At 38.4% G+C, this 16,733-nt stretch overlaps 1 protein-coding gene across 1 annotated transcript in view; it reads left to right on the forward strand.

Annotated features, from left to right (window-relative positions):
* The window catches only part of MEGF10 (multiple EGF like domains 10), a 362,791-nt gene that overhangs the window by 245,935 nt on the left and 100,123 nt on the right, over window positions 1-16,733 (forward strand). Inside the window, exons 5-6 of the mRNA XM_060143502.1 lie at window positions 2,654-2,755; window positions 3,098-3,198. Coding sequence (XP_059999485.1) covers window positions 2,654-2,755; window positions 3,098-3,198 — 203 coding nt within the window. The remainder of the gene's footprint in view (window positions 1-2,653; window positions 2,756-3,097; window positions 3,199-16,733) is intronic.

Genomic DNA, 16,733 nt, shown 5'->3' on the forward strand with positions numbered 1-16,733 from the left:
AAAAGAACAGAAAAGAAATTTGGTTGAAAAGGCTTAGAACCCTTCTCCCATAAACTTAAGTGGAAGCCTCAGTAGCTGATCAATGTGAAAAGTAATTTATATTCGGTCTGTTCTTCATTGAGTTTGAGACTGAATAATTCTAATTAGAAGTGTCAAGACTGAAGAGAAATGCTCAACCATAATGAATTTTACACTTCGATTTCCCCCAAACTCTCTATATTTCTCTATTAAAGTAAGAGCAGATTATTTTTAGCATTTACGTGCTGGCCTCTCTTGAGAGCCCTTTGAGGGCAGGAATTGAATAGAATTTATTCAATAAACATTTGTTGAATTGGAATCCTTAATGGTTTGATTATCCTTTTATAGAGAAGAGCTTTTTTATATCCTAAAAGCAGAGAAGCATCCTGCAAATTAAGCTATTGGTGAGCAGCAAATGTCCAGAAGAGGAAGCTCATGTACTTTAACATTTTCTCTTATTGAAGAAACCTTCCAGGCTGCTAGAAATTAGTGAAAACACTTTTCACGTTTGCTTGTGGAGTCAGCTCCCCCATCACATCCAATGGCGTGTGTTTGGCCAGGGTCCCTTAGTTGATTATCACTTTTGCTCTCCAAGGCATTCAGATCTTAACACTTAACATGGCCTGTGAAATTTTGTGGGAATACTGCATCAGGCCTAGTTCTAACAAACCAATTTAGTTCAGCTAAATTAGTACTATGGAGCCTGGTAGATTACATTTTTTCACCCAAGCAGCATTAATTTAGGGTGGTTTCTTTTTCATTCCCATAGCACATGTGGAAAGTTGTTCTGTTTTGCTCATGGGAATGTAGGACTGCCTAGATGGCAGTTCCACACACACAGGACATTCATTCGCTTTGCTCTCCACTAGAAATGGAATGGAGAAATAATGCTGCAGGCCTTTACAAGCTGCTGGATAGGGAGGGAAAAGAATTGGCGAGGAAGTCTTAGAAATTGCAACAACCTGAACCTCAGGACACTGCTAGGGGTCTGAAGAAAATCTGAATAGCTTCATGTGATATTTCATTCCAAGAACGTTTATATTTTAACGCAGGCCTCTCGCTTTACCCCAAAGGAGTTATATCAGAGATGTAGGCAGTGGCATACTCGACGCTCGTCTGAACCTGTTCCTGCAGGTGTTGTCTGCTGGAATAGAAGGAAGTAGTCATCTGAAATGTATGTTAGAAATGCAGAATGCCAAGTAAGAAGGGATCTCCAAGAACATCTCTGAACCCCTGGTTTTATAATGTGATTGTCAAAACCCCGGGAAGTGAGGTTACCTGCTGAAGGTCAGCCAGGTGCTCAGTGTCAGATCAGGATGATAACCCTGCCTTATTCTAATCCAGTGATTTTTTCACTGGGACTTATTGCATCTGCCTCAGGCTTGTGGAGGATCCCTAAATTTACCTAGAAATCAAGTTGCAATGTCCCAAAGAATCAAGTACAAACAGTATGAATTGTATGATTAATTCATGGATGTCTCATAATGGCTGAGAGAGACCACTTGGAGAAAGAAATTGCTCTGTTTGTGAGGCCAATACTGCTTAGCTTTTCAAATTAGAAGTTTCTGCTCTCTATCTAACCTGAACTCTTCAGGCTGAAATTTTAACCTCATTCCTTCCGTACCTTCTGTAGTTGATAGTTCCTATTAATGAACTTGGGCTATTGATCTACACCAAGTGAGTCCATGATTGAGGCCCATTTTGTTGTTGTCATTGTTGTTGGCATGAATTAAAGATTTTAGTGGAAATCTTTAAGAGACTGTTAAAGAAAATAGAATAAATTGTTTTGAAAAGAAGATTCTCCAGATTTTCCTGTAGGCAAGAAATCTGAGCTCTTGAGCATGTAATAGACTGCTTTGAAATGAAGAAATATAGGATTGAACATTGAATCTTCTTTATATTTCATGGGTGCTTTTCAGCCACATTCATAGGCCCTTAGGAGTGCATGCTTTTACTCTAACAAGAAGCTGTTAGTGAAAATATGTTGGAAAACAGACTGTTTAAGTAGCAACAGGTTGTTCATATGATTATTTCAGGCTAACTGTCTCAGCCATATGTTTAGAATTGGGTTTAAAGACTTCTTTGTAGCTTCTATGTAGAGGTTGTAGATATTCTTCCATTGCCTAAGAAGTAGGGCAGGCACAAGAAAGAAAATTATTACAAGTTCCAACCAGAGAAATATAGTCTTTCTGATTTTCCAAAATCAGTAGCAAAATGTACTTGGATTGTCTTTTTGCTGATTACCCTTATTATTTGCATGAGGCCTAGATTGAAAACAATTTGTGAAAGGTCTTGATATCCCTGGACCCCGGGGGAGGGGATGGAATTAAATACAGAAAAATATGTGGTGATACGTTTTTAAATTTAGGAATATCAGAGTTTTGGGTGAATAGTAAATGAGATTTTTTTGAACTGTATAGGATGAACCCTTGTCTTTAAAATATATTATTAATATTGGATCTTTTAGGGTTCTAGTACAAATAGACACCTGAAAAAACCTGAAGATTCTCTGTTAAAGGTCAGTGTGGAGTTGCAAGTGGAGATAATTTAGCCAATCACTGTTTTTTTGGTACACAGCCTATCAGTAATGTAAGGAAGAGAAATACTGATTCCTTCTCTTTCCTCTTCTTTTCAGCTACTCCGTGACTGTGCAGGAGTCATACCCACATCCCTTTGATCAAATTTACTACACTAGCTGCACTGACATTCTGAACTGGTTTAAATGCACGCGACACAGGTAATGGAAGCTCAGATGTATTTCTGTGTTTGGCAAGCTGGGAAGGAGTCTGATATGAGATATCTCGAGATAAGTGAAGTAGGGAAGTCATGAAACTTGATTCCTTGAAATAAAGTGTAGGTTGGCTAAAATGGACAATCAGTATATTCTTAGCAAATTAGTGAGTTAGCATAATATTGGTCAAAACATATATCCCGTGTTTCTTCTTAATTATTTTGGAGTACTTTGCTTTTTATACCTTTATTATATTTAATAGCTTTTTGTATTAAAATATAAAGTCTTGATTTCTAATCAAATTACAGGTCCAATAAAGTAACAATGTGATTCTTCCCCTTTCTATAGAATCAGTTATCGGACAGCCTATCGACATGGAGAAAAAACTATGTATAGGCGCAAATCCCAGTGTTGTCCTGGATTTTATGAGAGCAGGGAAATGTGTGTCCGTAAGTAAGACTTGCATCCCTTGGAGGTTCATTTATTTTTTGCAGTGTTGGTTTGCATTTAGGGGAGGCTGGAACAGAGGCCTGGGGAGATGGGGCATCTTGGATCATTCCCTTTCATTCACTGCTGCTTTCTTGGCCTGTGTAGGGAGGGAAGCATTAACTGTGTCCCTCTGTCCTATGAAAAATCTCCAAATGAATGTCACTTGAGGAGAAAGCAGATGTTGTAGAAAGATGATTCAAGGCTGGATGCTGCGATGTTCATTACAGTCCTTCAATAAATGTCTGTTTGGAAATTGGTCAGGGAGTCATTGAACTTAGGTCACAGAAGAGAACAGAGCAGCTTCCTGCAGCAGCTCAACAGAGTCCCGAGTCAACTTCTGAGAGGCCAGCATGTTCTTTTCTGATACATAGAATGATAAGCTTATTAAAAGTAGAGGAGCTTTCGCAATAGGAAATGACTGTAAGTCTGGGTTACAAAGTAGACCTTTTTTCATTGTCATTTCTCTCCTCCCTCCCCTCCCCATCTCACCAATTCATTTTGCGATGTTTTGTTTTGTTTTTTAACATCTTTATTGGAGTATAATTGCCTTACAGTGTTGTGTTAGTTTCTGCTGTATAACAAAGTGAATCAGCTATACATATACATATATCCCCATATCCCTTCCCTCTTGCGTCTCCCTCCCACCCTCCCTATCCCACCCCTCTAGGTGGTCACAAAGCACCGAGCTGATCTCCCTGTGCTATACGGCTGCTTCCCATTAGCTATCTATTTTACATTTGGTAGTGTATATATGTCCATGCCGCTCTCTCACTTCGTCCCAGCTTACCCTTCCCCCTCCCTCTGTCTTCAAGTCCATTCTCTACATCTTTGAGATGTCTTAAGAGAAGTTTGATGTTTTATGACGCACTTTAGGAAATCCTAGAATATCATGTGACATGCAGTTTGCAGTTGGGGTTTCTTACCATTGTGTGTAGGACACGTAGAAGAGAGCAATAAATACAATTTTATTCAAATATTTTGGCTCAACACAAAGTTAGAGGGACACCTTTGCTTTCTGAGCTGAGATGCTGCTGTTGAGTAGTGTAGAGAGAGACAAAGTTCTGCTCTTATTTGGAGGTACTAGGAGTGGTTGGACACATCACTGGCCTTAAAACTCTGCAGAGCTGAGTGATAGCACTGGCTTGGCCATCAACCATCTGGGTGGCCCTGGATAAACCATTTATAATTCTTTGAGGCTAATTTGCTCTCAAGCAGCAAGGGGGCTTGGACCAGTGTATGTGTCATCTTCCTTCCAATCCCTGGAGTCTATTCTTTATTTATATAGACGGGGTGATTTCTCAAATTTTTATTCAAAACCAAGGCTATACATAATAAATGTTCGTTGAAGAGAAATTATAAAATGTAACTAAGTGAAAAGAAGAAAATACAAATATGTTGTGAATGTCTTTCCTGGTCAGTAAATGAACTTCTATAACATTTAACAAAAGTCAGTATGTTATTGCATTATAGATGTTTATTTGACTGATCTCAACTCTTGAATATTTACATGATTTCCAAGTTTTAACTATTATGGACTGCTTTAGAAGACATCATTGTGGTTAAATCTTTGTTCATATCCATAATTAATAGGTAAGGATAACTTCCTAATAGTAGAATTGCTGGGTCAGAGGCATACACATATTTCTAAGATGTTTGGTGTTTTTCCAATATATACCACCAGCAGCAGTATAGAATGTCTTTTTGCTTATACCCTGTGGCAATTTTCCCTTTGCTATTTTTTTCTGTATTTGCATGTGTTTGATTAATAATGATGCTGAATAAGAAAACTTACATGTTTATAATCGAACATCTTAGAGAATAATCATGAAGTGATCTCTGTGGCCCAGGCTGATGGGAAATTTTCAAAGGAAAGCCCTGAATACACACAGAGTGAAGAGTGGGGAGGCTTCGCTGGTTGGGCTGGCCACTTTACAGAAGCTTCGGGATGATACTATCTTGGTGCACTTAACCAGGGTTCAAACTTACAAATACAATTGTCAGCACACTGAGAAAATAGTTCTGTCTCCCAGGATTCTCTTCTCTTAACCCAGGTCATAGGAACCATCTATAAAGCTGGGATGCTAATTCATTGTTACACAGAACCTGGAGAGGTGCTTACAGTCTTCCAGTCATACCTTTTCTCCTTGAAGGTCCGGCATGTGAGAAACTAGATTTTATTGGCAGCTGATGTGGGGAGTGTGGATCCGAGCAAGGTCAGTTAGAGAGAAAATTTTTAGTGCTTCGTGGTTCCAGCCTCCCAGAGCCCAACACTGCCATCATTTTATTCAGTAGTGCAGCCTGCCTCAGAAAGCAAGGCGGTCCCACAGCACCATCATACCTGGTAAAAATTATTGCCGTCATATGATGGTAAAGATAACTCTTCCTTGATCTCACACAAGACAGGTTGCAAGGTGTCCTCCTGACCGCTTGGATGGACATCTCTAGAATTTGCCTCTAAAATTCTCCTTTTCTAAGCCTTCTTGGATGACCAACTGTTCCTGGAGACTGAAATATTTTTTCTTTAGATATGTTAATATATTTAATCAGCTTACTGTCTAGTCTCAAAGGCCTAGAAGGTATTTGATCTCTTTAAGGGTATTTTGCATGTCTCCACTCGGATGTCTTGATTTCACAGCTTAACCCCAGAGGACAATCATGCTTCCCTGATTTCCTTGTTCTTGGGGATGCCACTGGTAAATCTTTTGTTCTCTCAACAGCTGACACTAGTGAGGCACCCTTGTGGATAGAGAAGGAAGAGAGAACACATGATTCTTTGTTCTGCTTTCATAATCTTTTTTTCAACTAGGTTTTGCTGCCAGGCACCTAGCACTGTCACCATTTTAACTGTTTCCAGCAAGTTATCAAAAGGAATTGAAACACAGGAATTGATAATAATTTTAGTTTAATTTTGGTAATCAGTTTACCTAGAAGGCAAAAAAAGGATGGTTTCACATAACCACCTGTATTAGAAAAATAGTTTCTTTTAGGTGTCTGGGGTATCTCCCCTGGAGAGAAAGTTCCATCCTCCCATCCCTCCCCACCCCTGCTGCATCCTGCCCAAGATTATGCATCTCTGCTAAACTCTCAGGCTGTGCAGAAGCTGCTGGTCCACAGAGCACACTTTGGGTAACAAGGGTCTGTGTTCAGATGACAGACATGTACCATCAGGCAGGAAGAGCCAAAATGGAGAGTTCAGGGAATAACGTGGTTAGAAGCCTTTCCTAAGAATCTGGTCGGAGAGAAAGAATGAATTGGAAAATCTTCCAAGGAGAAAATATGACTAGACATCAAGATGTCTATGATTCCTTCCTGAGGTTTTAACCTGTTCATAAAATTAATTAAGCTTGTAAGTGTATTCATTTTTCAGAGTTACTATTATTGCCTAATTGTGTGTTTCATTGCTTTTTTAAAAACTGGAATATCATTTATTTACTTTCTTGACTTTTTAAAATATTTGAAATAATAGAGTTGTCATACACTATCATGTTAGTTTCAGGTTACTACATAGTGATTTGACATTTCTATATATGAAGAAATGATCTCCAGGATAAGCCTAGTAACTATGTGTCCCCATACAAAGTTATTACAACATCATTGACCATATTCCTTATGCTGTATATTACTTACATACCTGTGGTTTATTTATTTTATAACTGGAGAGTTTTACTTCTTAATCGCCTTCACCTATTTCACCCCCACCCCCTCCTCCCAGAAACCACTCATTTGTTCTTTGTATCTATGATTCTGTTTTCATTTTATTTTGTTTTTAGATTCCACATATAATTGACATTATACAGTATTTGTCTTTTCTGTCTGACTTATTTTACTTAGCATAACACCCTCTATTCATTTTGTTGCAAATGGCAAGATTTCATTCTCTTTTATCTGAATAGTATTCCACTATATATGTATATCACATCTTCTTTATCCATTTATCCATTGGTGGACACTAGGTTGTTTCCACATGTTGGCCTTTGTAAATAATGCTGCAGTGAGCATGGGGCGGCAGATATCTTTTTGTGTTAATGTTTTGTTTCCTTCAGATAAATATGCAGAAGTGGAATTGCTAGATCACATTGTAGTTCTATTTTGAATTTTCTGAGGAACTTCCATATTTCCATAGTGGCTGTACTAATTTATGTTCCCACCAGCATTGCTTTTCTCCACATCCTTGCCAACACTTGTTATATCTTGTTTTTTTGATGATAGCTATTCTAACAGATGTGAGGTGATGTCTAATTGTGGTTTTGATATGCATTTCCCTGGTGATTAGTGATGATGAGCACCTTTTCACATACCTGTTGGCCATCTGTATATCTTCTTTAGAAAAATGTATATTCAAATCCTCTGCCCATGTTTTAATCAGATTTTTTGGTTTATTTTTGCTTGTTGATGGTTTTGTTTGTATTTGCTTTGCAATGGCTTTTTAGTTTGGTGGAGTCTCAGTTGTTCATTTCTGCTTTTGTTGTCTTTGCTTTTGGTGCCAAATCCAAAAAATCATCACCACAACCCCATGTCAAGGAGCTTACCACCTATGTTTTCTTCTAAGAGTTTTATCATTTCAGGTCTTGCGCTCAAGTCTTTAATCCATTTTGAGTTGATTTTTGTGTATGGTGTAAGATATGGTCCAGTTTCATTTTTTGCATGGGGCTGTCCAGTTTTTCCAACATCATTTATTGAAGAGACTGTTCTTTCCCTCTTGTATGTTCTTGGCTCTTTTGTTGTAAATTAATTGACCACACATATATGCATGGGTTTGTTTCTGGACTCTCTATCTGTTCCGTTGATCTATGTGCCTGTTTTTATGCCAGTACCATGCTGTCTTGATTACTATAGCTTTGTAATAAAGTTTGAAATCACGGAGTGTGATACCTCTAGCTTTGTTCTTTTTTCTCAAGGTTGCTTTAGCTCTTTGGGGTCTTTTGTGGTTCCACACAAATTTTAGGATTGATTTTTCTATTTCGGTGAAAAATGCCATTAGAATTTTGATAGGGATTGAATTGAGTCTGTAGATGGCTTTGAGTAGTATGGACATTTTAACAATATTAATTCTTCCAAACATGAGCATGGAATGTATCAAATATATTTGAGTCAGGTTTTACGTATTTGTGTCTTCTTCAGTTTCTTTCATCAATGTCTTATAGTTTTTAGTGTGCAGGTCTTTCACCTCTTTGGTTAAATTGTTTCTAGATTTTTTATTCTTTTTGATGACATTATAAATGGGATTTTTTTCTTAATTTCTTTTAAAGTTAGTGTTAATAATTAATTTTGATTTACTAAAGTTATAAATCTAAAACCTAGTTGTTTCTTGACATAGAAACCAAACTTACGGTCCCCAAAGGGGAAACGGAGGGTGGGAGGATAAATTAGGAGTATGGGATTAACAGTTACAAACTACTATACATAAAATAGATAAGCAACAAAGATTTACTGTATAACACAGGGAACTATATTCAGTATCTTATAACAACCTATAATGGAAGATAATCTGAAAAAATATATATATGTAGCTGAATCACTTTGCCGTACACCTGAAACTAACACAATATTGTAAATCAACTATAGGTCAATAAAAAAAAATAAACAACAGCAACAACAACAAAACGTAGTTGTTTCTTAAGCTAAAATCACCTTACAGGTGTTTCATTCATCAGTCTAACAAAATTTAACAAACACATAAACATAAAAGGGCCTTTGACTAATGTTTTACATATTTAAACACCATCAAGTTTTTAAAATGGAATTTGTATATTTAATAAATTTGAATCCTATTTTAAATAATCCAGCTTTTAGGGTGACAAACAATCCCATGTGCTTAAATAATTTTTGTAAATCTAATAAGTTCAACTTATTAATAAGGTGGAATCTTAAATTCTCTTAAATGTTCTAATATTGTATTTGTAAAATTTCAACTTTAACATTTCTAATCAGTTATTTCACTACACTTTTAAAAAATGAAATTAGAAGACCAGCCCTTTTTTGCAATAGACCACATCCTTTTATGTATTACAATTATCTTCTCAAAACAAAAGTTATAAACACTATAGATTTTGATTCTCACACACGTTTCTATATTAAATTCAAAATATTCACACAGCTGACAGATACCCCCTAAGCAAATAATTACATCATCTCATTTTTTTTGGGGGGGGTTATTTTAAAATAGTATTCTGGTGGTCTCTTTTCAGTTTGCTAATATTATTTAGTTAGTTAGCTAATTGTAGTAAAAACTACATAACATTAAATTTGCCGTCTTAATCATTTTTAAGTGTACAGTTCAGTGGTGTTAAGTGTATTCACATTGTTTTACAACAGACCTCTAGAGCTTTTTCATTTTTCAAAACTGAAACGCTATACCCATTGAAACCTAATTTCCCCTCTCCCCTGCCTTCAGCTCTTAGAGACCACATTTTTACTTCTACTTTATATTTCTAGGATTTTGACTACTTTAGATACTTTATATGAGTGGAATCATGGATTTATTTCACTTAGTGTAATGTCCTCAAGATTTATCCATGTTGTAGCCTGTGATAGGATTTCCTTTTTGTTTTAAGGCTACATAATATTCTTTTGTATTGTTTTCTGAAGTTTCTTAAATACCAGAGAACATGTTCTTTGATTAACTGCCTTGACCAAACATACTGAGCCCTTTATCTACTCTAGATGTTGTATCCTGTATTCCTTAGATTTAAGACATATGATCTAATAGTCCTAGTTTTCAAGTTAGGTTACAACCCTCTACCCAGTTGGCTATACCAATTGATTGAATTTTGTGTATCTTTAGTCATTAAGATATATAAATGTATTTTTTTGGCCTAACTTTAACTACCATGATAATTGCTACAATTATCTTTTCTTTTCATATAATTCTTGTTTTATGACCACACATCTCTTGTAAATATTGGTATCTGGTTACATTTTGCAAATCTCATAGCTGTGTTTGAATGTGAAATCGCAACCTCTAAGGTCATCTGGTTCATCCTCTTCCACCATGCCTTGGTGCTGATCCCATGTATTGTCCGAAGTCATAAGGGTGCCAGTTGTCTGGCTTTTCCTCCAGAGTATTAATTTCCTCCACAAGATCACCAATCTCCAGACACTTCTCATCTTCCATCTTCTCAGCCCCCATACCCCAAGATTTCATATAGGTCTCTAATTTAGAATTTTGATCTTGTTCCCAAAATGAAAAGATGCATAACACAAATTGGCTTAAACATAGTGCTTTCCAGGATTATCTGTTAACATCTATTTCCTCCTCACTGTTTTGCCTGCCTCACTTATGTTTTCTTCCTTTCTTCTTTCTTTCCTTTCTGCATTCCCTCCTACCTACCTGCTTATTCTAATGTTTGACACTTAAAGATGCTCATTGCAGCCACTAAACTATTTTGTATCTCTTTGCACATGCAAAAGATTAATAAGACAAATTTAGTGGGGTTTCTGGGACAAAGAGTATGCATGTTGTAACAGTAAGATTAGGTTTGGCTATGAGTAAAACTTTGTTTCTTTCTCACATGAGTCCAGAGGTTGGTAAACCAATAAGGAACCCAGGCAATTTCCACCTTTCTGCTCCACCACGTCTAGGGTGGAGCCTTCATCTTCATGTGCCATTATTGATCTCCCCACATCAATCTAGGTCCCAAGCAATGGATGGAAGAGGCAGGAGAAAGAGGCAAATGACAATGCCAGCTGTTTCCTGAGGAGAGTTTCTAGAAGTGATCACATTCCATTTCTGCTTTGACTAGACCTTAGTCATATGACCTCACCAAGCTATAAGGGCATCTTTATTCTGGGTGGTCAGGGGCCCAGTAAAAATATATTTCTGTAGGAAGGGAATAATGCATATTGGGAGAAAGGAGAAATCTGAGTCACATTTTAAGACTTTTTGATACAAACTTCCAAATTGCTGTCTAGACAGGTTCTAATAACTTGCATGCCCACAAGGAGTATGTGAGGGTGCCCACTTCCCCATATCCTCACCAACATTAGGCATTATTATTTCTTTCAACCTGTTGGGTGACAAAAATGGTACCTTGCTTTACTTTGCATTTCCTTAATTATTATGCTGTTCTCTTAAGAAATATATGTTTGTTAGTCACTTGTATTTTGGCTTCAAGGGGGATAAAGTGAGAGTGCTTTGTGTCTCAAGAGCCATAGAAATGCTGGGTAGAAACAACAGGTGTCAGTGGAGAGAGAAAAGTGCTGATTTCCAGGCTGGTAAAAGAGATAGTTTGCGACTGAGACTTGAATAACAAATGCCACGGGCCAAGCCAGCAAAAGGCCCAGGCCCTTCAGGGCCCCTTACCGTCACCACCATCACTGGGATCCATTCTCTCCTCACCCCAAAGTCCACAGGTCCCTCTCTCCCAAGGCCTCAACTGTTTGTAGCTCTGGGAATGGCTTGGAGCCAGGGCAGCCCCTTGTCTTCTCCCACAGCCCCCACCATGAGCCCGGAGGAGAGAAGCATGATCCCTGCTACCATGGCAGCGAGGGGAGCTCTAGGGAGCCCTAGACAGTGATATGCAAACTCCCAGGTCTGCGGAAAGGAGCTGAGACCCAGACGCGTGATCTCCACAGTCCTGTACTTGAGGAGTATATAAGGATTTGGGGCTGCCCTAGGCATCCAAACCATTATTTACAACACTAGAACTTTAGGAAGATGTGTTTGGCCATACACACAACTGATTTCCAAACACATCTTTGGAACCTGACCTCTTAGCAAGTGGGAGTTGCCTGTAAATTTGGTTTCATGGGACTAGGAAAAGCTCACAGGACAACAGCAGAGTGGGAAGTTGGCAGCTATCCCTCCGTGGGAAGGATTGGCTAATCCCGAGATGAGGCTAGCAATACATTTTCCCTCCCATTTCCTTTACTGATGGCAGAGAAAGCAGATCCCTGGAAGCAAGGTTGCTTGCCGCAGAATCGTGAATGGACAAAGGGCATGGCCTGGGGTCCCTTCTCTGGTGCAGCTCCCATCCTTTTGCCCAGATGCCCAGTCTTCTGCTGCTGGATGCTGCTGCAGAGGAAAGGACTGTTGTGATGAATGTTTCCTTCGTGGTGGACTTGACTCTGTTACCCTGTTTTTGTTAGATTGTGGAGGTCAAATGCTAACTTCAAATTAAAGCTATAATGGGGGCATCCCGGGCAGTGTGGCTTACAGGGAAGACGCAGGAAGAGGTTTGGGGCCTGGGTCGCCACCCTGGTTGCCTTGTAGGCCAGCCCTGATGGTAGAGGATCAGTTCCCATGGATGTGCCCTGGCTGCCTTTGGCAATCATTAAGAGAACTTTGGAACTGTAAATAAGAAGGCTTCACTCCCGCACACTGAACTGTATATGATTTCCTGTGTTCAGTAGAGAGGAGTGTGACAATTGATTACCATAGCACTGAATGAATATTCACAGCTGATTTTTAACTTGGCCACTTTTGTGAAAAAACTGAACTGGCTAGAATTCTGGTCAGTGTTTATATAAAAAATATTTCCTGCTGATGAACTTTACTCTTGTTTGAATGCCATGTTTCAATAAGCAATGGGTTTTAAACCCAAGTTTTGGGTTAAGGGCTTAAAGACATCTGCAGCTCACTTGCCCAGGACTATTTTCCTTCCAGAAGACTGAAATGCCACACAGGGGGCACGTTAGGGACGCAGTTAGGCTATTTGCCACATAACTCATACGTTTCCACCTATTTCTTCCTTTTATATTGGAATATTATGTTGTATTAGACTGGAATTAACAAAGAGCTTCCCTTTTGGGAGAGAGGGTAACATTTCTTAGAAGCGGCTACCTAGAACATTGTGTTTGGAAGGATTTTGAGGCCATGTCTATGCTAAGAGAGAAAACAGAGTGACTCATTAATGATTTCTGTCATGGTCATTGGGTGGCCTGAGTGCCCCACATTCGCAATCCCTGTATTAGACTCTGTCTGGCATCCTATGACATTTTGGACCTCTTGAGTCATGGAGATATCAATTGAGATTCCTGAATCAGGCACCTGGTCATAGGCTCCTGTTATACCTAACTTCTCCATTTAACTGGGAAGTTATATGTACTATTCCTGTTCTTGTCTCCAGGCAGAATGCATTTCCTCTTTGTGAGCTGGAATATTTAGCAAGTTAACTCAGGATAATATTGTAGGCAATTTTATTTAGGGAGTGGAAAAAGATTTTCAATGGCCACATTTTGCCTCAGTGTCAGCCATCGGAGGGTCCGATGGAGGGGCAATCGCAGGCTTGAGGAACTGGCCAAATGGTCAAGGCTTTTGGGAAGAGCTGCCCTGCAGGTACTTGTTTCCCCCACCTGGAGAGGATGGAGGGACACCTTTAATTCTTTATCCAGGCTTCATGTTATTTTGGTCTTTTGCTGCTGAAAAGTCTTGGGCTCAGATTTTTCAGGATGAGAAGAGCTAGAGGGCAGCCTTGTTTTGGGGGGCTGTGAAGATTCAGTCTTTGGTAGAGGGCTGTTTTGGGGTAAGCTGGGCTTCTCTGGGGGATTCCTGGGAGCATGGTGAGAATTTAGGGGAGGAGGGGCAATCAGAGCCTTCTGCTCTGGATTTGTTTGAGTCTCACACTCACAAGTTTGTTTAGTAATAAAGTTGTGATCTTGTCAAATATTTCCAAACAACCTTAGTGTGTAGATTCTTTTAAGCAGACCCTTTTGAGTATAGATAAAAGTGAGACAATCCTGTTAAGCTATCCAGAGAAACCATGAACTGACAGCAAAATCAGATGGTATTCCTAAGTACACCTACCCATGATGCCCTTTCTGCCACTGGCAGTGGATTTTTTCATGTTTCCATAGGGACCCTGTATTCTGTTGCCATGGACCCCGACTTGGTTCAGAGGAATGTACCAGTAAATACTGGGAAAGATTCTTTGTCAACATACTGCAGCAGCAGAAATTCCAATTTTCCCACACATCTATTGGAATCTAACTTATGTTTTCTGGTTTTGGTCATTGGTGTCTGCTAGTAGTGAAGACTGGATATCTGATAATCAATGCAGGGAACCTTTTTTGCTTTATTGATTATAAATGCTTGCTCACTACTTAGGGTTTTATAGATAGAAATCATGAATTTAATAATGATAATGAAAACCACTATGAATTCAAGATAGCCTGCATCTAAACAGATGGAAATCTTGTCTGCTGCCTGTTTTTTCCTTAAGGAAGCCTGACTTTAGAGTCCCATGGAGACAGGGCCAAAGGGAAACAATGGAAAGCTTTACCTTATCTCTAGAAAATGAGTTTCTGCAATTTCAGTCTGTGTAGGACAGGTAGAATTTTTACAGTCCTAATAATGTATGCAGTCTCCTTACAGGGATAGATTATAGCTAATGTAAAGGCTCAGAACTGAGAAGCAATTGTTTATTGCACTGTGGTTCAAATATTGTTAGAGAAAACTAAAAGTAACTGAAAAATTACACTTTGATCTAAGTGACCAACCACAAAACATTAACAAGACCAGGTGATGACAGAACTTGCATTTTTTAGTCTGGGATAGCACTTTTACAGGTAATCCAGTGGTAAACCTAGTACATCCCTCCAACCACACACACAGATGCTAAGAGGAAAGGGAGACTGATGCATAGATACAGGCAATGCTCCATGGGCACTGTTCTTTTCTTAAGCAACAGTAATATCCCAAGTTCCAGATGTCGTTTTTTTCTTGATGAATAATTCTTAAAAAGATTTAAAGGAAATCATCTAGAGCTCCAAGAGAACTATCATATAGAAAAGCAGTCTTCTTAGCTAGGACACAGAAGGCAGCATGATCTGAAGGTGGACCTCCCTGGCCAGCTGGGCTCATTGGAGGGGCAAAAGCTGTATGACAAGTCTAAAGGTATGTCACCCAAACTGAGGTTTAAGCTTTAAAAACAACTGAGTTAATTTATTGAACTCAGCATGTAATTGAGGGACAGAAAAAGAAATGTGCTACCTCAAATGAAATCCATCTGTTGATCCAGGGAGGAGATAGCTGCGTGCCCCAAGTGTGAGCTACTGAGTACTCTTCTTGAAGAATTCACTGTTGCATTATCCAGTAAAATTGGGAAATGCCTTGTGCTGGATCCCCTTTATCAAAAATTTATATTTGACATGTAAATTTTTATTGAAGACTTTGGTAATAATTGGAGTAAACGCATGTCTCAAACTTATTTGGCCATAAAATTCCCTACCTCTCCACCCCTCTTTTCTATTTCTTCTAAGAACATGATGGAACAAATAGTCTCCAGAGTCTACTTATTTGGGAAACAATGCTGTAAGGCGTTTGGTTTGCTTTTATATAACCTTAGGCTGATAATTATAAATATTTAACTTTATCAGAGACTCTTTGGATCTTTATTTTCTTGTTTTTTTTCCAGCTTTATGGAGATATTATTGACATATAACATTGCATAAGTTTAAGGTACACAATGTGATGATTTGATATACTTACATGTTGCAAAATGATTACCATAATAGGGTTAGTTAACACCTCCTCCATCTTACATAATTACCACTTCTTTTTCTGTGGTGAGAATATTTAAAATTTACTCTCTTAACAGCTTTCAAGTATTGATATATAATACAATATTGTTATCTGTAGTCACCCTGCTGTACATTAGATCCCAAGAACTTATTCATTGTACAACTGGAAGTTTGTGCCCTTGGATAAACATCTCCCCATTTCCCTCACCCCTGCCCCCTGACGCCCAGCCCTGGCAACCACCGGTCTACTCTCTGTTTCTATTAGTTCAGCTGTTCCAGATTCCACATATAAGTGATATCATACAGTATTTGTCTTTCTCTGTCTGACTTATTTCACTTAGAATAATGCCTACACGGCCATCCATGTTGTCACAAGTGGCAGGATTTCCTTCTTTTTTATGGATGAATAATAGTTCATTGAATATGTGTGTGTGCATGTGTATGTATGTGTGTGTGTATATATATATATATATATATATAATCGCACATTTTCTTTATCTACTCATCAGCCAAAGGACATTTGGATTATTTTCATATCTTGGCTATTATGAATGCTGCTGCAATAAACAGGGAAGTGCAGATATCCCTTTGAGACACTGATTTTATTTCCTTTGGATATGTACCCAGAAAAAGGATTGTGGAATCATATGGTAGTTCAATTTTTGATCTTTTGAGTAGCCTCCATACTGTCTTCCATAGTGGCTATATCAATTTCATTCCCACTAACAGTGCACAAGGGTTCCCTTTTCTCTATATCCTCACCAACAATTGTTATCTCTTGTTTTTGATGATTGCCATTCTAACAGGTGTGAGGTGAGGTGATATCTCATTGTGGTTTTGATTTGCATTTTTCTGATGATTGGTGATGACAAGCACCTTTTCATGTACCTGTTGGTGTGTGATCCTTTTATATATTGTTGAATTCAGTTTGCTAGTATTTTGTTGAGGATTTTTGTATCTCTATTCATCAGAGATATTGGCCTGTAATTTTTTTTTTTTTTGTAGTGTCTTTGTCTGGTTTTGGCATCAGGGTAAT

Source organism: Lagenorhynchus albirostris, chromosome 3 (assembly GCF_949774975.1).
Source record: "Lagenorhynchus albirostris chromosome 3, mLagAlb1.1, whole genome shotgun sequence".
Classification (NCBI taxonomy): domain Eukaryota; kingdom Metazoa; phylum Chordata; class Mammalia; order Artiodactyla; family Delphinidae; genus Lagenorhynchus; species Lagenorhynchus albirostris.